At 35.7% G+C, this 23,263-nt stretch overlaps 2 protein-coding genes across 2 annotated transcripts in view; both read left to right on the forward strand.

Moving 5' to 3' along the window:
- The first annotated feature begins 9,221 nt into the window (after nucleotides 1-9,221).
- On the forward strand, nucleotides 9,222-13,031 carry pde6gb (phosphodiesterase 6G, cGMP-specific, rod, gamma, paralog b). Its single transcript, XM_016572238.1, has 4 exons — nucleotides 9,222-9,340; nucleotides 10,717-10,917; nucleotides 11,115-11,155; nucleotides 11,398-13,031. Exons 2-4 carry the CDS (start codon nucleotides 10,772-10,774, stop codon nucleotides 11,472-11,474), a joined length of 264 nt encoding a protein of 87 aa, XP_016427724.1. The 5' UTR covers nucleotides 9,222-9,340; nucleotides 10,717-10,771; the 3' UTR covers nucleotides 11,475-13,031.
- A 1,295-nt stretch (nucleotides 13,032-14,326) lies between these two features.
- The window catches only part of LOC107755457 (nuclear protein localization protein 4 homolog), a 12,732-nt gene continuing 3,795 nt past the window's right edge, over nucleotides 14,327-23,263 (forward strand). Inside the window, exons 1-12 of the mRNA XM_016572239.1 lie at nucleotides 14,327-14,497; nucleotides 15,304-15,384; nucleotides 18,139-18,248; nucleotides 18,347-18,574; nucleotides 18,778-18,826; nucleotides 19,568-19,662; nucleotides 19,747-19,870; nucleotides 20,536-20,715; nucleotides 21,317-21,415; nucleotides 21,524-21,595; nucleotides 21,687-21,813; nucleotides 22,073-22,233. Of these exons, the coding sequence (XP_016427725.1) occupies nucleotides 14,483-14,497; nucleotides 15,304-15,384; nucleotides 18,139-18,248; nucleotides 18,347-18,574; nucleotides 18,778-18,826; nucleotides 19,568-19,662; nucleotides 19,747-19,870; nucleotides 20,536-20,715; nucleotides 21,317-21,415; nucleotides 21,524-21,595; nucleotides 21,687-21,813; nucleotides 22,073-22,233 (1,341 nt within the window). The 5' untranslated portion in view covers nucleotides 14,327-14,482. The remainder of the gene's footprint in view (nucleotides 14,498-15,303; nucleotides 15,385-18,138; nucleotides 18,249-18,346; nucleotides 18,575-18,777; nucleotides 18,827-19,567; nucleotides 19,663-19,746; nucleotides 19,871-20,535; nucleotides 20,716-21,316; nucleotides 21,416-21,523; nucleotides 21,596-21,686; nucleotides 21,814-22,072; nucleotides 22,234-23,263) is intronic.

A 23,263-nucleotide genomic window follows, 5' to 3' on the forward strand; every position in this document is an offset into this window, starting at 1 on the left:
AAAAATAGTAATAATAATAATAATAAAAAAAGGTTTTACGCGTTTGTGCTTACATAGTTGGCTAAAGCAATACTGTACATGCTATTTTGGACAAAAAGTTGGCCTTTGAAAGGTCACTGACAAAACATGCAAGGAAGAGTCCATGCAGATTATAATACTTAAATTTTCAAAACCTTTATTTCCAAAGGCAAGCAAATGTACAGGTTACTCAGCAACAGCGTTATCATCATGTCTCAGGTGTGGGTCAGGCCATAATCTCATCAACATCACACATTATGTTTGCTCTTGCGAGGCAGCGTGGGAAAAAATAAAAAATAAAAAATAAAAAATGAATTAAAAAAAAAAAAGATGCCCTTGTGTGCCTTATATAACCCTGACTCCACAGACACATCTCCACAGGCGTCCAGCATTGCTTCCAGGAGGTTTTGGTATACGTAGGGGTTGCGGTCATACACTTTCCACCACCATGCCGAGAAAAATTCCTCAATCGGATTCAGAAATGGGGAATATGCTGGCAAAAAAAAATAAAAAAAAAAAATAAGAAAGTGAACCTGGGGTGGGTATTGAACCAGGTGTGAGCCAGAGCAGCACGACGGAAACTCACGTTATCCCAAATGACAACATATTGGACCTGCTCTGGTTGCCCTGGCTCCCCTTCCTGTTGAAGAATGTTATTGTGCAGCTGATCTAGAAATTGAAGGGGTTGTGCCGTGTTGTATGGACCCAGTTTGGCATGGCGGTGGAGGACCCCACGATTGCTGATGGCTGCGCATATGGTGATGTTGCCCCCCCTCTGGCCAGGAACTTGTGACCGCACGGTGACCAAGGATGTTGCGCCCTCTTTTGCACCTTTTTGTCAGGTTGAACCCTGCCTCAATGAAGATGTACTCATGTGGGTCAGCTATGGCATCCAGCTCAAAGAAAAAAATTAAATTACAGTACTGTACTTCAAATACAGTACTGTATTGATGTGCAGGAGAGACAGGCCATGTTCTACACACTGTAAAAATTCTGTACTGTATATCAGTCACCTGCACATATTGGAATCGTTGCTCCTTAACTCTGTTTAAATGCCTTTCATAAGGCACACGGTACAGTTGCTTTGTCCTCATTTGGTTCCTCTGAATGATCCGGTCAATAGTGGAAGTGCTGATGCTGTCAGTTCCTTGGAAGACTACCTGGTCTTCAACTATTTGGGTTTGAATTTCCCTCAAACGGATGGCATTATTGGCAATTACCATATTCACCAGGGCAGTTTCCTGCTCAGCTGCAAGAAGTCTTCTCCCTCCTATAGATGGCCGCCTCTCAGTTCTGCAAAAAATGAAAGGACCGCTACTAAATAACGGTCATCCATGATGACTGTGGCAAAAACTACACAGAAAACAAAGCATGGATTCAATCTATATGCACTACAGCATTACATATATCACAGTAACAAAGCAAGTTACCCGTTTTCCCTCCTGAAAGTACAGACAATGGATGCAACCGTGTAACGGCTTAGGTTCAGTTGGACAAACTGTCCAGCTTCTTTCATAGTCCTCCCATGTATGAACACATGATGAACTAGGGTGGCACGGATTTCATCAGAGACTACTCATCTTCATCTTCCATGCTGTTGTCTAGCAACATCAGCATTGTTAGGATCCATTGTTCCAAAGCACATGGACATTGCTCCAGGTCCTATTTAATGACCCTTTAATTCTGATTGGTGTGTTAACAATTTTGAGTCTTAGTGTTTGCACCTGGAGAAAGGTGTGCTCTTTGAGTTTAGCTTCTGATGACTTGAGTTAATTATATTGAGAGTATGTGTTTGCTGAATGAACTTAGTGCAATGAATGATTTATTTGGCCACTTTTGTGAAAGTTTTTACAGAATGAGTTTTGAATATTGAAGCATGTGTGGAAATAGGTGAATAGTGTTTACAGTTATGGGAAATGCATGTGTGTGTTTGGGAATGACATAAGGGTATCGGTTTTTGTGCTACAGAAACCAGTTTTTGTGTTTAAGCAATTGAGAAAAACTGTAAACTCTGATTCTAACGGCACCCATTCACTGCAGCCTAACTATAATAAGATCGTCCAGCATGGACACTCCTGTTCATGCAATCACTAAAAAATTCTCTGCTCTGATAATGTTGTGTTTCAGACCCACCTATGATTTTTCAGACCCCAGTTTACATGACTGTCCCAATGATAACAGTATCACTGAGGACAGGTGTGTGTGTGTGTGTGTGTGTGTTTATATGACGTTATATCATTGCACAATTTTTAAGTTTAACTTGTCAGGCCAGTTGCCTGTTTAATTATTACTTTTGATATCACATTGTGTTCACAGCTAACAAAACATGAATAAACTTGCTCTGCGAATGGGAAAATTCCTCCCTTTTAAGTAAAAATATTCTCAGCTAATCATTTGAATGGCATGCCTTGTTTTTCAAGACTTAATCACAGGAAAGCCAAGCCTAGTTTTCTCCAAAGAGTAAAACAGGTTTTATTCATGGGAACACTTGATTCTGAGTCATCAGTATCGGTTATCTGAAAGATGCAAATATCCTAAACCAACATTGTTTTACTGTATTATGAACTAGAAGGTTTAAACAGCATGTGTATGCTGAAAATGAATAGTTTCCATACATGCAGAATTTATGTAGGCCTCAGGGGTACTGTGTGTTCTGTTTCTATGGACGTGCCTCTAAAACACACAGTCCAGTGGGAATGACTGGATAATTACATGCATCACTGATAATTCACAATCTGGCTGACCATAAAAGTTGATAAACTAGGTAATTTAGGCCTGGTTTCACAGACAGGGCTTAGGTTAAGCCAGGATTAGGCCATAGTTCAATTAGGACATTTAAGTAGATTTTATAAATATGCCTTAGATAAAAAAAACATTACTGGTGTGCATCTTGAGGCAAAACAATGAATCTGACATATTTTAAGATCACTCAAGTGCAAGTTTCTTTCAGTTGAAACAGCCCAGACATGCATTTTAGTCTGGGACTATGCTTAGGCCTATATTAAACCAGGGGTTAGTGTCTATAATTTGATATTAATAATAATGTAGGGACAACTGACCAGCAGAAGTTGATTAAAACAGCATAATGAAATAAAAAGGTAGAATTAGGAATATTGACCAAAAACAGCAGGTCACAATGTTGCTTGTTTCGCATTAGTCCACAAATAGGCCTAGCATACAATTTACATCGCAAATATATGCATTTTACAATAAAAAAAATAAATAGAATTTATGAATTGTGTTATAATTAATAGTCATTATTATTTTGTATTATTGGATATGAATTATTATTATTAGTAGTAGTAGTAGTAGTAGTAGTAGCAGCAGCTGTATTAGTGCATTTCTTGTTATTTTGAATCTTATCTGAACTTCTAGACATCTCTGTGTGTGGCAATGGCGCCATCACCGATTTTCCATGGCAAATGTAGGATTATGGTCCATTACTGACATCTACTGGATATAATTTTTAGTGCAGTCTGTTTGCGTTCTCTACAAACCCCGCCTCCTAAGCGCTCTCTCAACTTCTAATTGGCTCAAAGTATTTTCATCCTTCGGTCTGATTGGCTAACTGCATTCGCCCTAGCCGTCACGCATAACAGAGGTCACACATGATTCCAATATGGACGCTTCAAGTTGAAACGTTATCTGCTGTGTGATTTTAAAAATAATGTTTGTAATTTAATTTATTTTGAAGACAGAATACATTCTAATTTATATGGAAAACTTGGCGGTTCCTGAAGAGACTGTTTGAGCTGTCACCTACTTCTGCGATGCCTTCACTCAATGTTGTGTCATGTTTGCAAAGGGTGGGTTTGAAAATTCATATATATCAGCTATAATTTGATATAAAAAATACAAAACGTGCTTGAAGATCTTGTGTTTAGTTATTGATTGATTGACACTGACAAAGGGACATTCTTAAAATATGGTAACTGTCTCTTGAATTTTAATTAAAAAATCACAAAAAAATATTAAAGTAAGATAAATATCTTAAATATATATATATATTAACATGCACTTTGGAAATCTGGAATTTTAAATATATTAATAAATCATATATAAATGGATATATTTTTGCAAACATATGCAATATATATATATATTGCCATTGAGGAGAACGTTCTCGATGACAACCTGAAGACTTATCTTAAAATGGAGATCAAGTTACTGAAGAAGAAATCTTGATTATAGTGAACTTGGACTACTTGAATTTTACTGAGAGCAGATTCATAGTGTTTCATAGCAGCAAGTATTTGCACATTTTTAATGGGTGAGTCTGTCAAAAACACATCCTGGTCATATTTCACCCCTAAATCAAAAGGAAAAATATTTATGTATATTGAACAAAGACTATAAATCTTCCCTCCAAAATCCTTATTATCGTAATGCATGCCGATGTTTTATTTCTGAGTTTTTTTTTTTGTTGTAATGTCTTTATAGTGTAGTATTGAAAACAATTTGATGAGATTTTTTTTCTTTAAGTACTCTTCACAGAATACAGTACAGTTTATTATAATGAAAATATACATAGAAAAATTGTGAATTGTAATGTTCAATATTACTAGCCTACAGAACTGATTACGCTGGCCTGCAGACTACACCCAAGATAACATGTTTTTCTTTAATATTTTGAAAACAATATTAAATGTTGTTGATGTTATGTATTTATAGATAAGTTTTATCATTTTGTATATTAAGAGAGAGTGTACAATTTTTTATTTATCACTTATTTAATGTGATTGTGATCTGTGTAACTATTAAGTTATTTCAGAGAAAAAAAAAAGAATTGGTTTGCAATATTTTTTTGGAAATGTTCTAATATTTTTTTAAATGTTTTAATATTTTTTGTTTATTTAATTAAATTTTTTGGGACAAAAAAATTATACAACTATGTGAAAGACTACTTGTGCTCACCAAGGATGCATTTATTTGATGCATTTATTTATTTTAAGTTTTAAATATATATATATATACACACACACACACACACACCAAAAAACAGTAATATTGTGAAACATTACAATGACTACTTGTGCTCACCAAGGATGCATTTATTTGATGAATTTATTTATTTTTATTTTTTAATATTTATATATACACACACACACACACACACACACACACACCAAAAAACAGTAATATTGTGAAACATTACAATGTTTTATATGTAATTTATTTTTATATTATTTGTTTTTGCAATTAATAAATGTAAATGTTACTCCAGTCTTCAGTGTCACTTGATTATTCATAAATCATTTTAATAAGGTTTGGTGTTCAGCTTCACATTTATTGTTATTAACACAGTTATGCAGCTTAATATGTTTGAAGTAACCGTGATACTTTTTATTTCAGGATTCTTGATTAATAGAAGTATCAAAAGAACAGCATTTATCTAAAACAGAAATCGCCGGTAAGTGTTTTTACAGTCATCAATTGAATGCGTCCTTGGTCAATAAAAGTATTTATTTCTTTAAAAATCATGTTACATGTAGAATATTTTAGCATGTATTCCACAAATTAAATGTGAAATTATAAAATTGTCCTGTAGAAGTTTACATACAAATGTTTAAATACTATTGTTTTTATAATGTGTTTCCTCCTTGAGCATCATTGACTGCTTGTAACTTTTAGGATCGCAACATCATGAAGAACTCAAACACACAGTGCTTGCAACCTAATCAAAGATCTTACAGGACCTGGAGGCTTTCTGTGAACAAACACTAGGCAGGATGGTACAATCTTTAAAACCAAGGTATGTAAGCAAAATTATTTCAGTTGCTATTTTGACTTGGTCAGTAGTGCATGTTTTTTTGTGTCAATATGCTTCCAAGGAGAAGGACTGAACTGAAAAAAAAAGCCTTTATGATGACTTATTAAACTTATGAGTCCATTTTTATTCATAGATTCACATCTAAGTTTTTCTAACCAATAACTGTACCCAAATGCTGATTATAATGACACAGGGTCAGAATGTTTCCCTCTCTGATCAGCTCTTGTGGCATCAGGGTTGCCTAGCAGCATAGATTGATCATGGCATTGGCCGGCACTTGTATGAGTGGTTTCTTTGACGACAGCCGTCCTGATCTGAGTATCTGTGAGTCAGCATTTGAGGGCTTGATGCCGTGTGCCGGGCCGAGGACTGAGAGCAGGGCTGTGATCCAGCTGCTTGAAGGATTTGTGATGAATGACGTGAGTAGTGGTTAGATATTCTGAGGACAAGACGTACAGAAGACAGTGTGACTCTGATTCATGGAGGTCATTAATGACAGTGAAGTTTGAAATGTTTTCTTCTTTGACTTTAAAGAGAATTGAGAATTGATGACACAAACATAAAACAATTCTAATGAAGTGTGTGTGTATTATATGTGACCCTGGAGCACAAAACCAGTATTAATTTGCACGGGTGTATTTGTAGCAATAGCTAACAATACATTGTATGGGTCAAAATTATTGATTTTTCTTTTATGCCAAAAATCATTAGGATATTAAGTAAAGATCAAGTTCCATGAATATATTTTGTAAATTTCCTACCGTAAATGTATCAAAACTTAATTTTTGATTAGTAATATGCATTGCTAAGAACTTAATTTGGACAACTTTAAAGGCAATTTTCTCAATATTTAGATTTTTTTGCACCCTCAGATTCTAGATTTTCAAATATTGTCCTATCCTAACAAACCATACATCAATTTATATTATATTATACGTATATACTAGTATTTCTTATTTTTAAGATTTTGAATGTTTTGAGTATCAGATTTTCAAAGTGTATGTTAAAAACTAATAGTACTCTAACAAATACTAATAATACTATACATTATTTATTTATAATATAGTATTTATACAATAATTTTCTTAATGATATATATTTGTTTTATATATGTGTGTGTGCGTGTGTGTGTGTGTGTGTGTTTGTATTTAATATATATGTATATATATAGAGAGAGAGAGAGAGAGATGAATTATCAATTTATACAAATGTGCATATTATATTGTATACTAGTATTTGTTATTTTTAAGATGTTAAATTCTAGATTTTCGTGTGTTAAAAACAAATAAAACTACTGTAATTATGTACATTTATAATACCAGAAATATCTATTTTATTCATATTTGATTTTTTAAATATTTATTTTAGCTATTATATTATATGATGTGTGTGTGTGTGTGTACGCAAAAATGTGTGTGTGTGTGTGTGTGTGTGTGTGTGTATATATATATATATATATATATACACACACATGTATGTAAATATAAAATTTCACTTTATTTCATTAAAGTGAAATTACTGAATATACACATAGGAGCCTGAGAAAAATGCTCATTTTAAAAGAAAATTTCAAATGGCACTTAGAGGCTTTTGCATCTGAACTCTTCATATATATAAACATATATATATAATTAAGGGTTTTAAATTCCATATTTCCAAAGTTTATGTTAAAAACTAATACAAAAATTTAACATCAAATCAAAGTGTCAGTTATGTGATTGGTTGAATGGTTCAGATAACTAGCAGGGATAAGAGTTTGGTCACATCACGTGTTTATTGTTTGAGCTGGGTCATCACAGTACTCTCACAAGCTAGTTATCAATTGTTAGAGCACGTGAATCCCTGTAACCTACTGGCTTTGTAACTGATCGATTCCTCTGTTGTGCCTCTTCATGCAGTCTTCATATCTCATTAACCACAGACAGAACAAGGGGCACGTTTGACCTTGTACTGAGGTTGTGGGGCCAAATTCTGACCCAAACACAAGTATGAGCACCCAGTGACCCATAAATCCCTTTTTTAACACATCAACACATTTAATTTTTCCTGCTACAAAGATATTATATACACATTTTCTAATTATAAGTACAGAAGACATCTAGAGAGATGTTTTGCAAAATGTTATGTTCTGCAGATGAAAATGAACTACATTTAATCAGCCATAGTAATGTAGAACAAATGACTTTTTGAGCTATAGTTAATCCTAATCACAGATTTCTTATTATTTAACTGACAACAGCTTGTCAATAACAAAGACTCTCATTATAGAAGAGCAATACAGATGGCCAGATGCCTTAAAGAGGCTAAGTAACCCTGACTGCAGATCTAGACCATGTAATCAACTAATTAAACCTCCAACTTTAATCTAGTGTCTTTGCAGTAATTGTTTTTGTGCTGTTCTGAGGGCAGTCTCAAAATAAAGCATGTGTGACCCTGGACCACAAAACCAGTCATAAGGGTCAATTTTTCAAAAGAAACAGGGATTCTTGGCTGGAGTGGTTCTGCTAAACACTGTGGGATGAGTTGCTAATGAACTCCACTGGACAATGTAACGGACCCCCACGGATGTGGGCCTGTTGCGTAACAATGATAGAAAGTTGCAGAACAAAGAAGCTCTAGAAGAACGTTATCTGCTAAACACTGTTTATCATCCACTTCTGGATATTTCCATTATATTATCCGGTGTTATTCGATCAGCAAATCCCATCTCAAACAGAATTAGCCTATTCTAGAAACCTTCTGGAACAATTCTTGTTGATTTTTTTCATAGTTATTGTCCTCTAACATCAAGTAAATTCTACAAACACTACATTTGCACAGAATGAGTTCAGAAACATCATTCATATTTTTACATAATTCATATTATGCAGTAGGCAATATGAAATGAGTATTTGATCATTGTTACTGAACAACGATTTTAATTCTGTTTATCTATATACAATATTAATATTTTATTATTTAATATGAATAAACAGAATTATATGTGTGTGTCTGTGTCTGTGTGTGTGTGTGTGTGTGTCTGTGTGTATTATTATATCATATTATATAAAGAAGACATCTAAAATAAAATATACATTTTTAAGCCAGCTTTGCAAAAAAAATATTTCTGTTACACACTTTATAAACAAAACCAGGCCTAAATTACTGTACATAAAGTGGCATCATCAAATGCAATGATATTTTAAATTTTGTCCAAATACTGTTTGAGGCCACTGTATATGTAGTTTATTATGGATAGGCCTGTATGTTGTTTTATGATATTAAAACTGTATAGGATATAAAGTTAATATATAAGATGCTAAAAGCACATGGTGTTACACAAATACATATTAAACGCATACATTCATATTGTGTTCATCTGCTGTTGAGGGGATCAGGGGCGGGAGGCGTCCCTCTCCTAATCTTCTGAGGGGGTCAGAGAGTATAAAGACCTGTAACCCCTGCACCGCTCCCAAAGAAAGCCGAGCGTTGACATCCACCCCTCCACAGGAGAGACATACATAAGAAACGGTGCAGCTGCACCCAGTCAACAGCCTGTCAATCAACAAACCTGTGAGTGCAACCTTAAAATATTTAAATATCCATAAGGAATGAGTTGTTTTGTAATATGCTGTAACAATGTGGCTGAAAATATACAATGTGCCAAAAGGTCATAATGCTCTAAGGTATTATGGGTCTTGAAGAGGATTTGACTGTACACCATGCTACTTATTATATGGGTACTTATTGAATAGTATGAAATATTGATTAGAGTTCAAATATTATGTGAGATAAAATGGACCATAGATTTGTATAACAGACATACAAGGTTGCCTGGGATAAGTCATTTGTACAGTTTATTGATCATTTTGCATAACCACAGAATGCCATAATTGGCCAAACAGAATAATCTAGGAAGTTGTATAATTATATTTATACAATATATCTGTAAAGTAAAATTTAAACACTTTCAATTGAACAATTTAAATTAATCATAAATGGATTATTTTTATTAACACTGTTTAACTGGATAGGCCATATTCACTGAAAAATGTGCTTAATATATTGTTAAATATTGTGTTTAATTAAATTTGTACTGTAGTAGTATTGTTTATATATATATATATATATTTGTGTGTGTGTGTGTGTATACAGACACACACACACACACACACACACAAATTATCCACTGAAGATTCATCTTTAACATTTATGCATGTTTGTTGTTTAAAACATATGAAAATATGCAAACCATTGTCTTTTTTTAATATAAATATAATGTTGTGAATATGATGTTAACAGAATTCATTATTGTTACCTCAGTTTCAAGAAAGAAAGAAAGAAAGAAAGAAAGAAAGAAAAAGATAGAAAGAACAATTGTGCAACAGGCATCATTGCCATTGTCTATTCCCATTAATCTTTGAGGAATATACCCGAAGGTCATATTTTGACTCTTATCTTTTCTGTTTGCTCAGCATGTTTGGTGTTATCCCTGCTCTAATAAGATTAACCCAAATGCAGATTGCCACCATTGGGATGGGGGACATTTATTAATCCAAGCTCTGGATTACACAAAATGGGTCACCCTACCCATCACACTTTCCCCGAGCTCATTTCTGGGAGCACGGGCCATGTTAGACATTCAATTACAGTGGAATATGTATTTGGATTTGTGTATAACTCCTCAGTAAGAGGATTATGGGTATAGTTTTCTCAGTCTGGGGTGGCTGCCATAGATATTCATTAGCTGTCGGTTTGACCTTGCAATTACTGTAACCTTCCTGGCCTAATGTGTCATTTAAAAATCTGTGTGTTTTTATGTGTCATAAAGTCCTCCACAGTACATTTTCTTTCCAGAATGAAGCTAAAATCAATTTTATAGAAAAATCAAAATGGCATTGGGTGTGAACTATAAACTCACTCCAGTCTTTCTGGTGTATTTACATTAGCACTACATCACGGGGAGCGAATACGAAGAAAAGCGACCAACGGTGACCAGCAGCCATGAATCTTGAGCCGCCCAAACCAGAGATCAAATCCGCCACCCGTGTCACCGGTGGTCCTGCCACACCACGCAAAGGACCACCCAAGTTCAAGCAGAGGCAGACTCGCCAGTTCAAGAGCAAGCCACCAAAGAAGGGTATCCAAGGGTAAGTTAGACAGTAAAATCATTATTGTAAAGGCTTTGTGATATTCCACACTTCAGTCATGCTTTATTACACTAAGAATAATTAAATCTGTGCATATTCAATAATTCTGCAACATGACTTCAAAAAATATCATGTATTTTAAAATAGGCATCTAATTGAATTTAACATCTATTTTTATTTTATTTTATTTTTAATAGTTTCGGAGACGACATCCCTGGCATGGAAGGTTTAGGCACTGGTAAGTTTAATCTGCATTTCTCCTCACGTGTTTTGCCTTCATGACAATATCACCTACCATTTATTCTAAGCTGTCCTCGTCTGAAATGATTAGTCTGATCATTCAGTGCATCATCAAACATCCCATATGACATTAGGACATCACTGTGATTAAACAGACGTGAATGCTAGCTGGCCTTCAAGCTGCTTAAGTTAACCCTTTGATTGATAGATGAACTCATGTTCCTGTGTTTCTACCTACAGACATCACTGTCATCTGCCCCTGGGAGGCCTTCAACCATCTGGAGCTTCACGAGCTGGCTCAGTATGGTATCATCTGAGCCTGTCACCTTCCCATCATCCTCTGGGCAATTTAGACCCTTTCCTGTCATGTTCCCCAAACCACCTGCCTCCATCCTGGCCATCGTCTCCATGTGGACCGTTCCAACTTTTATAACAGAATAAACACCAAAAACCGCAACATTTATAAAAATGGAAAAACTACGAAAAATCAACATCAACAAAAAGAAAATCTGTCTTACTATCTATCCCACCGGTTTCTTTTCTTTCTTGCAGTCCAAGAACACGTTCTGCTCAAACTATAGAACAGAAAAGTCTATACGATCCCGTCAGATCATATTCTGTTTGCCTAGAAAAACTGCTGCTCTTTTCTTTGCTCTCTTCTTCTTTTTCTACTCTCCCTCCCTGTTTTCTTCTGGAACACAAAACATACGCAAGCAAGACAGCCTCAGAGTGAGTTAAAGCAAGACACGTGCCCGTGAAATGAATGGCTTCTCATTTCACGTGCTTCGGTGCCTCCTCTGTCCACCTTCGCCGAGTTCATAAGAAAAGATCGAAATCCTGTAGAGATGAAACACTCTGCTGGCCGACATTAGATTCCCAAAACTTTATTTCATCCCATTATTTCCCCATCAAGGTAATAATTGCTGATTTTAATGCTTCGACCTTTTCAGTCCCTTGTACTTTTTTGTGTGTGTGTGTGTGTATTCTGTGTAAGGATACCCTCAGGAACCGTGTATCATGTTTGCTTTGTGCTTTGCAACCCCTTCATTCAATGCATTTATATGTTAGCACACATACAGGCACAATTTCATTTTTGGCTATAATTTTCGGTTTCAGTAAGTCTCTCAGGTGACTGTTATGGAACAGTTTTGGGCTGTCATGTCTTGTGTTTCTTTCATCCGTGATCATTTTGTATAGTGTTTTTTTTTTTTCTTTTCATCGCCATCGTCTGTCATCCTCATCATCACACTCCTTGTTATCATTGTGCCCCACTTTAGTATCATTTCTATCTAATGTATTCATTACTTTCCATTTGTATATTTCATTGTAAAATATTATTCATTATAATTTAATCTATTCATTTAAATGTCCTGTATCTTTCATAGATTTATGAGTTTCTTTCACTTAATTGGTATTGTGTCAAGTATGTGTTTATTTCCCTATGTTTATGTTTGTTGCATGCTCTATCTTTCACTATTTTGTTTATGTTCATTCATTCATTTGTTCATCCATTAGTTTAGTCACATTCTAGATTTTTCATTTAGTAAGAAAAGCCGATTTCCTGCAGAGTCAGATCCTCATGTATCCAAATAATACATCCAAAGTAAATTCTATGAAAAGATGTGGTTTGCACAAGCATGAACATATGTTAATTTTTGCACAGATCCTTTATATGTGTTAGGACTGTGTGTCCTTCTGAATCCTTAAGTCTTGAGTGAAGTTCTTCTGTGTTGTTTAGGCCTGTATTTTGCAGATATGGGGTTTCAGGCTGAACATGTATCCATTTTGAGAGCATGTTTGAGGGTTGACAACATCAGTGACTAAAGTGAAGATTTCTCTCTACGGGATGAGATCAAAATAAAGCTTGAAAAAAAGAGAAAAAATTATTTGCCTGTTTTTTATGCCTATACAGGGCTGTACGTTAACTTTTTTTTCACATAGCACTGGTGCTACAGAGGTTGAAAGTTTTGTAGCACAGGCCAAAAAGTTGTAGCACAAGTATAAAACGTCTGTTATCATGTCTGAAAACAAACACAAGTAATGGAGTTCATCACTTAAACAGGCACTGATGTTCCATACAGAGCACAAAAAAGCAGATGGAAATAATGTAGTTTTGTGATTGCGCATAAGTGCAGTGTCCCGTGAGAGTAACTCTACCGCTGAGCTAACACTGATGTGAATGCATGTGGCGTTGTACATTATATTGAGACGGAGGGAGGCACCAGAACTGCAGCTGATAGAATGTGCGCTGTAGCAGATCGTGGAGACATGCAAAAATCGTCATATCGCACACCCCTAACTACCAAGTAGCCTATAATCAATCTAACACACACAAACAAGCACAACGAAATCACTTCACACTATTAAGCGGCTGTGTTATGAACATGCAAAACTCTATCGCACGCGTGCTACAGTGGTAAATTTATTCATCGCACAGACCAGGTTTTTCGTAGCACGTGCGACATATATGTCGCACTGTACAGCCCTGCTATATGATATTATTACAGTCAATAAGCTGGGAAAGGAAAAAAAAACATTGTTTTTAATGGTAATATAAAATGTTCGAATATAAGGCTACAAGCCAAGGATTATTATAATTTTTTTTTTCAAATGTAATGCATTAGCTAATATTTAAAGAATCAACCACCTGGTGAATAAAATATAAACTTGTATAAAATATAGTTAAAGTCAGTGCTGAAATATTTTATTTGTTCAGAGAGTAGTTTTGATTTCTACTTGTACTTGGTGTTGAATGCAGTGTAATACAGTGTGGCTGTTCAAAATATACATTATATAAGCAAGGTATATTATAGATGTTTTCCTAAAGCCTCAGGATAATTTCTAACTAGTCAGTTCCACCACCAATAAGCATGCAAATGAAGAAACAGCAACAACAACAAAAACAACAATGAAAAACAGGTTAAATTAGCCTACGGTGTAAATAAGATGTCACAGAAGAAAATATATTGATACAATACATCTGCATAATCTCTAGATGGAAAATTCCACAGCAACAAAAACCATGTATATAATTTTAAAAAAAATGTGTTGCTGTAAGTAGTTTCTTATTTATAGAATAAAATAAAACAATACATACAATCTCTAAAAATAAACGGACATTTACAGGAACACAACATTTAACTCTTTGTTTCTATCCGGTGACGTTAAGCAGGATCCCGTCATAGCCCGGACTCATATAGATGTAGCACCGGCTCTATGAGTTTGGCATCGCTGCATAGGTCCGAGCAGAATATATAAACAGCGATATTAAAATACGTCAACTTTCATTTCAGCGACATCAAGAGGGACGGTTCATCCCATCAACATGGCGGAAAACATAGTAAGTGTCAGTCTGCGTGTGTATATCGGTAGTTTGAGTGAAGTCTGTCATCCAGTGATGAGGCAGCAGAATTGTTAGCATAATGCTAATGATCAGACTCAACCAGAATCGTCTAGAAACGCATTGAATACAAAAAAAAAAAACATTTATGTGTGTGTTTACAACACATCTGACTTATTTACCTTATAATTTGCAGCTGAGGTTTATTATTTCTGCTGTGGTTGACTTTACTTGGCACAGGTTGATGCATTGACGCATCTCGTCTTCATGTCAACTACTTATTAAAGTCTAGATGCTGAATTTCATCTTAATAAATAGCTGAGGTGTTAAGATCGAAGGTAATATGATTGTTTAGCTTCCGTGCTTCTTATAGTTGTATATGTTGGAAGTGAAATGGCATTGAGTATCTTATTAAAGTGCTTTGAATGACACATGATGTTTTGCTTTGGTTTTTGTATTAAGAAAAAGCAGTGAGAGCATGAGAGTAGCTCTGTGTTAATATAATATTATGTCATTCAGTGAGTTGTTTGGACATGGATTCGTGTGGCATGCATACCCTCTGCGACAGTTTATTGAACGTCAAATGTCAATGGTCTGCTCTCCAACCACCTGTTTTCTCTTATTCATACTGGCTTGTTTTGATGATTTGTAGTTGAGCTCTCATCTTGTTTCAACTTGTAACTTCTCTGTATGAGTAATTCTGTGCTAGATCTGTGTGAGAAACAAGCATATGATTGAACAACAAACATACCTGTTGTAGTAACCATAAACTTACTTTCCCTTCCCTTATGTTTATTCATTGACAGATCATCCGTGTCCAGTCTCCAGAGGGAATGAAAAAAATCACCTCAACAAAACGTGAGACAGCTGCAGGTTTCCTCAAGAAGGTATAAGGAACCTCACTCTGTGATATTATTTTCTTTCTCATATATTGTACAATTATCTTATTTAAAACCTTTTAATGACAGTAGGGCACACACACATTATGTATATATGTGTGTGTTGTGTATATGCTATATACAGTAGTCAACATTTGAAGTGGATCAAAAAAGTTCATCAAAGTTGTCCTAAGACAAGAACACATTTTGGTTTTAGGACAACTTGGATGAAAGGTTTTGATCCACTTCAAATGTTGACTACTGTATATATTAGCAAGGAAGCATTTAATTTTTAAAAAAGTGACAGTAAAGACTTTTATAATGTTAAAAAAAATTATATTTCAAGTAAGTTTAGTTATTTTTAACTTTCTATACATCAAAGAATCTTGAAAAAGCATTAAGCAACGTTTCCACAAAATTATTAACCAGCACAATTGTTTTCAACAATTGATAATAATAATAAATATTTCTTGATTGCCAATTCAGCGTATTAGAGTGATTTCTAAAGTGTCATGGCTTTGCTATCACATGAATAAATTGCATTTTAAAATATATTAAAATGCAAAACAAATATTTTTAATTATAATTATATTTCTCAATATTACTGTTTTTCCCAATTTGGGGCCAGTTGCATAAACGTAGTCACTATGTAAGACTGTGTCTTAAGAACTAGTTTCACCAACTAGCAATAGACAAGGGGTAATCAGACTTATTTTTCATATGCAAATTAAACCAATCTATCTTTTTTGTAACCGAATTTAAAAAGTTATGACCGGTCTTGAAGAAAAAAAATATATTCTAAACAGTTTATGCAACCAGCCCCTGGTGAGACTTGGTGAGCATAAGAAACTGCTTTCAAAAACATCAAAAAAGTCTTACCAACTCCAAATTTTTAAACAGTAGCATATAATATATTTCCTCCAAAAATGGAATATAACATTTATCAAACAGCCTTTGAAGCTGTGGATTAAAAATAGTTTAGTGCAAGAAGAAAAAAAATCATGTAGCAAACTCATAGAATAAGTATTAAATATACTGTCAAATTAATTTTCTCCTTTCTCTATAGTTATGACAGAGGTGTTACTATTCACCCCAGATAGTATCCATTGTCATGCCTCTGCACTTATGCAGTGGTTACATTCATAGCCTGTCTGTGAAGAAGCTGAGAATAACACTACAACAAAAGCACAGCATCAAATCCTGTGAGTTCTTATAAAGTGGCGGCACAGACTCCTGTTCCTGCTGAATGTTGATTTATTAATGAGGCGGCTCTGAAAAAGGAGACCTATGTCCATACGCTGCAGTGACACACATTTCTGCTGTGGTGCAAAGCTTGATGGGCGGTGTGCTTGCAGCAAATTCAGGAATGAACCAGGGCTTGTGGCCAAAATCCCATTGAAAGTGACCAAAATGCCTCTAATATAAAATGTAGGGCCTTTATAGTTTATTTCTATTTTTTTATTTGGTATCTAAAAATGGCTATATTTCATAAAATTATATTTCTAGGTCTGACTTAGTTGTATGTTTAGTAGAAAAGTAGTAGTAGGTAATCAATATTCAAAATAATTCAGTAGTTACCTTAATGTCAATCTTTGACCATTATGCCATTTGGCAGGGTAAATTGTAGTATAATAGAAGTCTTAGAGGATGTTGGTAGTTTAAGGTGCTGAAGGCTCTTTTGAGACGGCCAGAGGGTTTGTGTTTGCCTGATGTAGACACTGCAGGGCCCATTAAAGATTCATGTCTCTCAGCAGGAGGGTGGAGAGTGAGTCGGCGATCAATTGAGACCGTCTCACAGTTTGATTTTGGGATTAAATGGCAGGAAAGAGAACTCTAGCTTTGAAAAATGTGTGCTTGTTCATCTTGTATTCTGGTGCATGGATTAAAAGAAATGCACACTGTATTTTTAAAAAGGCCTCCATGTTGAACGTTATTAACAGGGTAGTATGTTACAGTTAAAAGTTAAATTTAGGACACAGTGCCCTGAGTGACCAGTAAAAGCTTTTGCTGATTGGATTAGTAAAGATATCGGTCTTCTGCTGGGTTTTCGGTTGCCTAATGGACAGTCATTTGGACATGATGGATCAATTTGTTTCTGAGACTGCACTTTTTTAGAGTACTGTTCTCAATTAGGCTATCTTGTTACCAGAACCACCTCATAGTGAATTATATCTAGTTTAAATTCGGAACAGCCTGTCGAGCTACGAATGAGTTCACTTTGGACAGGTGTCCTATGAAATGAGTTATAAGTGAGTGTAGTGTAGGTGCTTTTAGATGAAGAATTTAAAGACTGGATTTGCTATGTCAGTGGCATCACATCTTTGAAAGATGCATTGTTTTCCTGTGTACATTCTACTAGTAGACTTTCCACTAGATTCAGTAGCTTAATAATTGGTTAATAGATTTTCCATTGCATATGTATAAAGTGTTTGAAAATGAGGAGTGTATAATCTTTTTTTTTTTCTTGCACCATCATCTCAAATACTTTCTTTTCCTCTTTCTCTCATGCACCGTACTCTCATAACTTCATTAGAGTTTGAGCAATCTCTGAAAGACAAACAGTCTTTACACATTTTGAATGTCTGTATTATTTAACATGTCTACATTTTATCAGCTTATTAGTGGATGCTCCAAAACAGGGATAAGAGAAATGGACAAGGAATGTCCAATTGCAGCAGTAATGTTAGATCCATCATTTCCAGGAACAAAATGAAAGACTTGTCAGCTTCTTGTTTCTGACATCCTTTGCTACATTCTTGCCAGGTTGCCAAAGAGTTTGGCTTCAGTTCAAATGGTTTCTCTATTTACCTGAACCGGAACAAGACTGGAGAGATCCTGTCACAGAACAAGACCCTCAGTTTGCTGAAAGTCAAGTAAGTGTGCCGTTGTGACCGATTGGCTTTACTCAGTTGTGCACGTTGTGTGTTTACATGCATAAACATAACTGAGTTGTTTTTCCTCTGTCTTTTAGGCATGGCGACATGCTCTTTCTTTTCCCATCCTCAGCTGGACCCTCCAGTGAGAACATGGACACAGCTCAGCCTCACAATTCTTCTTCCTACCCTTCCTTCCCTCCATCCTCTTCATCATCATCTTCCTTATCCCGTTCACACTCTGCACTACAGATCCAAGAGGACGAGATTGACCAGTATCTGTCCAAACAAGAGGGAAAGATCTACAGAAACCGAGACCCCCAGCTGTAAGTCTGCCTCACTTCCCACACTGCATTGGAAACAGTTTTTATAGCATATATTCCCAAAGCCTTGAAGTTATTTTCATGCCATAGTTTGGAGGTACTGCATAATGCAACCTACTGAATAATTCATTGCAATATGAGAACTACAGAGTATTGTAGACATATTTTTATATGTTTATAAAGCAATCTTTGTCATTGTTTTTCAGGTGCCGGCACGGTCTCATGGGGAAATGTGTGCACTGCGTACCTTTAGAGGTAAGAACTTGTGATCCTCCCCTTGGAACACAAGAATACTGATGGGTCTAACCCAGTGGCTCTCAACCAAGGCACCTCAGTAAACTCTCAAGACTTAAAATGATTTAAAATAAGCTAATACAGCTAAAAACCAAGTTGGAAACATATACTTTTTAAAATGTTGTTGCCTCAACAACTATCATTTTTATTTATACAGTCACAGAAAACTTGGATATGTGAGGGATTTTTAAAATCAGAATCAGAATCAGAAAGAGCTTTATTGCCAAGTATGTTTGCACATACAAGGAATTTGTTATAGTGTCACAAGCTTCCAGTACACGGAGACAACAATAACACACAGATAATAAAAATGAGATGTGAATAAAATACACATGCATAAATATAAACCACAAAAAACGAATAAACGAAATCCGGTATAAGATTGTGTGGTGTGTTCTGCCGAATGTTCAGCAGCTCATCCCTGGTAAAACTGATCGTGTTTGAGAAGCAAAAAACAGGAAAAACTAACAAAAACAGTACAAACACTGGAGAGCCAAACACTGAGGCTGCCGTCTGCGGCGCCATCGCATTAGAAAAACTATGAAAAACTTGCTTTAAAAGTGTGATATCTAGACCTGGGAGAGTTATGGAAAATAATTAAAATCCTAAAAGGTCATGAAAATGTATTTGGTTATTTTGTAAAATATAATTGCTGCATGGCACAAAAGTTGCCATCTCATCTTTCATTTTCTGTTTCAATAGCCTTTTGATGAAGACTATCTGAACCACCTCGACCCACCGGTCAAGCACATGTCCTTTCACGCCTACATCCGGAAACTCACCGGCGGAGCAGACAAGTTAGTGCTTTTGAGAGCTCTCTACTCTCACTTAAATAAGGTTGTGGGAATAGAGTGATTTAATAAAGTTTTCTTGTCTCTCAGGGGGAAGTTTGTGGCGCTTGAGAATATCAGCTGTAAGATTAAATCTGGCTGTGAGGGGCATCCGCCCTGGCCAGAGGGCATCTGTACCAAGTGCCAACCCAGCGCCATCACTCTCAACAGACAGGTACACAACTCCTCTCAGTCTGCATTAGGGATATGCCGGTATCAAATTTTCATGTTGCGATTAATTGCTAATGCTTTTATCACGGTATACGGTATTATCACGATATTGAAATTTAGTTGTTTTTTTTTAAGTGCTGTCATAATACAGTATAACAGATTTAATAACTTTTTTCTTATAACAAAAATAACTGAACATTTAAATGCAATAAAGCAATACAGAAAAATGTATAAAGTTAAAAGTTTTACACAGATTAAAGTTCGCGCTTATTTACATCAGAGTGCGCATGGTCTTTCACGCAGCATACAGCAGTGTTGTGCATTTTGACCAGTTGATGGGAAACGTATTCTTAAAATGCATTCAAAATTCTGAATAATTTGTAATATATAATTATTCACGGTATTTAGAAGTGCCCACGATAACAATATTGTGCATATTCATTACCGTGATATATCGCATTACCGAATACCGGCACAAGTCTAGTCTGCATCATAAACATCTTTACTTTCATCTAACTCTTACATTACATACAGACAAACTGTTCACTAATCAATTTCTTGCTTTAAAAATGAACCCGCTGCTTCTTTGTTTCGTGCTCGGCAAGTAAATGAGCGCTCCCTGAGGGGCAGTGTCATATTTCTATCTGTTTTGATCTGATGAAACTGTAGAAATATCGACATGTGGACAACATCATGTTTGAGAATCACACCATTGCGGACCGTTTCCTCGACTTCTGGAGGAAGACGGGTAATCAGCGGATGGGGTACCTGTATGGACGCTACACCGAGCACAAAGACATCCCTCTCGGCATTCGAGCAGAGGTTGCCGCCATTTATGAGCCTCCTCAGGTGAGAGACTCAGCTCTGACACACAATCAGGGGCCCAGCATTTTTTTTTACTTCAAATAAAACAATAGCATTAAGTAAGTTTTCATAACTTTGAGTGATTGATTCTCTAAGCTTTTATTCTTTAAGCAATGATACCAGATAAACACAAGAGGGCAATGAAAGACTAACATTTAGGGCAGCAGTTTTCAAACTTTTTTGTTTCAAGGCCCCTTGTCAGAAGATATTTCTGTTGTTTCTGCTTAAATGACGACAGTACTCTCTTTCCAACTTTAAGGAAACTAGGAGTGGCAATATATTAAAATAATTTAATAAAATAATAATATATAATTCAAATCATTGAATACTTTAATTCCAATTGTTCATATCAATGAATTTAATTCAAACCAATGATAAAATTTGATCTGGAATACAATGTTACAGTTCACTGACCATGTCTGCCATTTAATCCAAATTGCCCCCTAACGATGAATAAAGTTGTATAAATTGCATTGCTGTAGATTCTTGCGCATCATGCAAGTATAGAACTGTTTTATTCAAAAAAGTCAAGTATTGTTTTGCTGATTTGTGTTCTTTTCCTTTCCACCTGTGTGCTTTGACTCAGATTGGAACCCAGAACAGCTTGGAGTTGATTGAAGATCCCAAGGCAGAAGCAGTTGAGGAGATTGCTGCAAAACTGATACTTTCAAAATTACTGTCTGGTGCATGATAGAAGTGACCTGATCAGTTATGACCCTTGTTACTGCCTAAGCATGTGGAACAGCTTCCAAAAAAAGCTGTTTTTAATTAGTAATATTGGCTATTTTTTCAGGTGGGGTGGATTTTCACAGATCTTCTGTCAGAGGACACTAGGATAGGCACAGTCCGCTACACCAGAAACAAGGTGAATTGGGAAAAGAAGATGAGCATTTAACTAACTACACGGTGAGTTCTGAGATCATTATTAACCAAGTGGATTTATGTCACCTGTTTAGGATTCATACTTCCTGAGTGCAGAGGAGTGCATCACAGCTGGACACTTCCAGAACCAACATGCCAACGCGTGTCGGCTTTCCCCGGATGGCCATTTTGGATCCAAGTTTGTCACAGTGGTGGCAACAGGTATGCAGCTTCCTCCTTTGCGCAAGATTTACTGCTGCTGTTCGGTTATCCAGTGTGGTGATAAATTAAGGCATGTGGTTGTGTCAAAAGCCTGTGTGGTATTTAGTTCAAGGCCGATAAATCAGTCTCAGTCCATGACATTTTTTGCACGGAATATTTTATTGGTACCCGGAAAAACTTAACAGGTTTAGTGCTAAAAGAAAATAGTGTCATGAAAAATAGAGCATGGATTTGACTAGCTTTTTTTATGCGTTGACAGGTGGTCCCGATAACCAGGTGCACTTTGAAGGGTATCAAGTGTCCAATCAGTGCATGGCTCTGGTGAGGGATGAATGTCTACTGCCCTGCAAAGATGTGCCTGAACTGGGCTATGCCAAAGAGTCCAGCACAGAGCAATACGTCCCTGATGTCTTCTATAAGGTACTGGACTAAAACACTCCTACTACAGATGATCAATCACACAGCATGTTACTAAAGACATATGCATCAGGGATGCATGCATGCACATACACTACCATTCAAACATTTGAGGTTGGTAAGACGCATCTTATGCTCACCAAGTCTGCATTTATTTGATCAAAAATACAATAAAAACACCATTAATATTGTGAAATATTGTTATGGTATAAAATAACAACTGTTTCTGTGTTAATAGATTTTAAAATGTTATTTTTTTCTGTGTTGGGAAATCTGAATCTGAAAGAGTTCATTCTAATTTGATTCATTTTGATTAGGTGCTATCAATGTTGGAAATGCTTATATATATATATATCGCTCCAACAGAATCTTTATGATTTAAAACTTGTTTTAAATGCTGAAAAAACAAAAGTCATGCTTTTTTCAAATTTGAAATCCAAATCAAATCTGCCTTCAATCCTCACTTCCCAGGGAACGAAGATTGAATGTGTCTCTAAATACAGATATCTTGGTATTTTAATAGATGAATCTCTTTCTTTTACCTTTCATATTCAGCAGCTAGCAAAAAGATTAAAACTTCAATTAGGGTTTTATTTTTGAATCAAATCCTGCCTTTCGTTCGAATCTAGAAAGAGGCTGGTTGCTGCCACTTTTATGTCTATACTTGACTATGGTGATGTTTTATACATGCATGGTTCGTCTCAAAGTTTACATGCACTGGACACTGTATACCATGGAGCTCTGAGGTTCATCACTGGTTTTAAAGTCCTCACTCACCATTGTGAACTGTATGAACGTGTTGGATGGCCTTCTCTATCAATGCGGAGATTTCAACATTGGTATATCTTCATATACAAAGCTATTTTAGGTGTACTTCCATCCTACCTTCTGACCTACATCAGTGTAAATAATACTGGGACTTACAATCTTCGTTCACAGGATCTTTTCCTTCTGTCTGTTCCAAAGGTTAGAACTGAGCTGGGAAAAAAGGCGTTTAAGTATGCTGCTCGCTCTTCCTGGAACACATTACAGA

This window comes from Sinocyclocheilus rhinocerous, unplaced genomic scaffold (genome assembly GCF_001515625.1).
Source record: "Sinocyclocheilus rhinocerous isolate Xijiao unplaced genomic scaffold, SAMN03320098_v1.1 scaffold140, whole genome shotgun sequence".
Lineage (NCBI taxonomy): Eukaryota > Metazoa > Chordata > Actinopteri > Cypriniformes > Cyprinidae > Sinocyclocheilus > Sinocyclocheilus rhinocerous.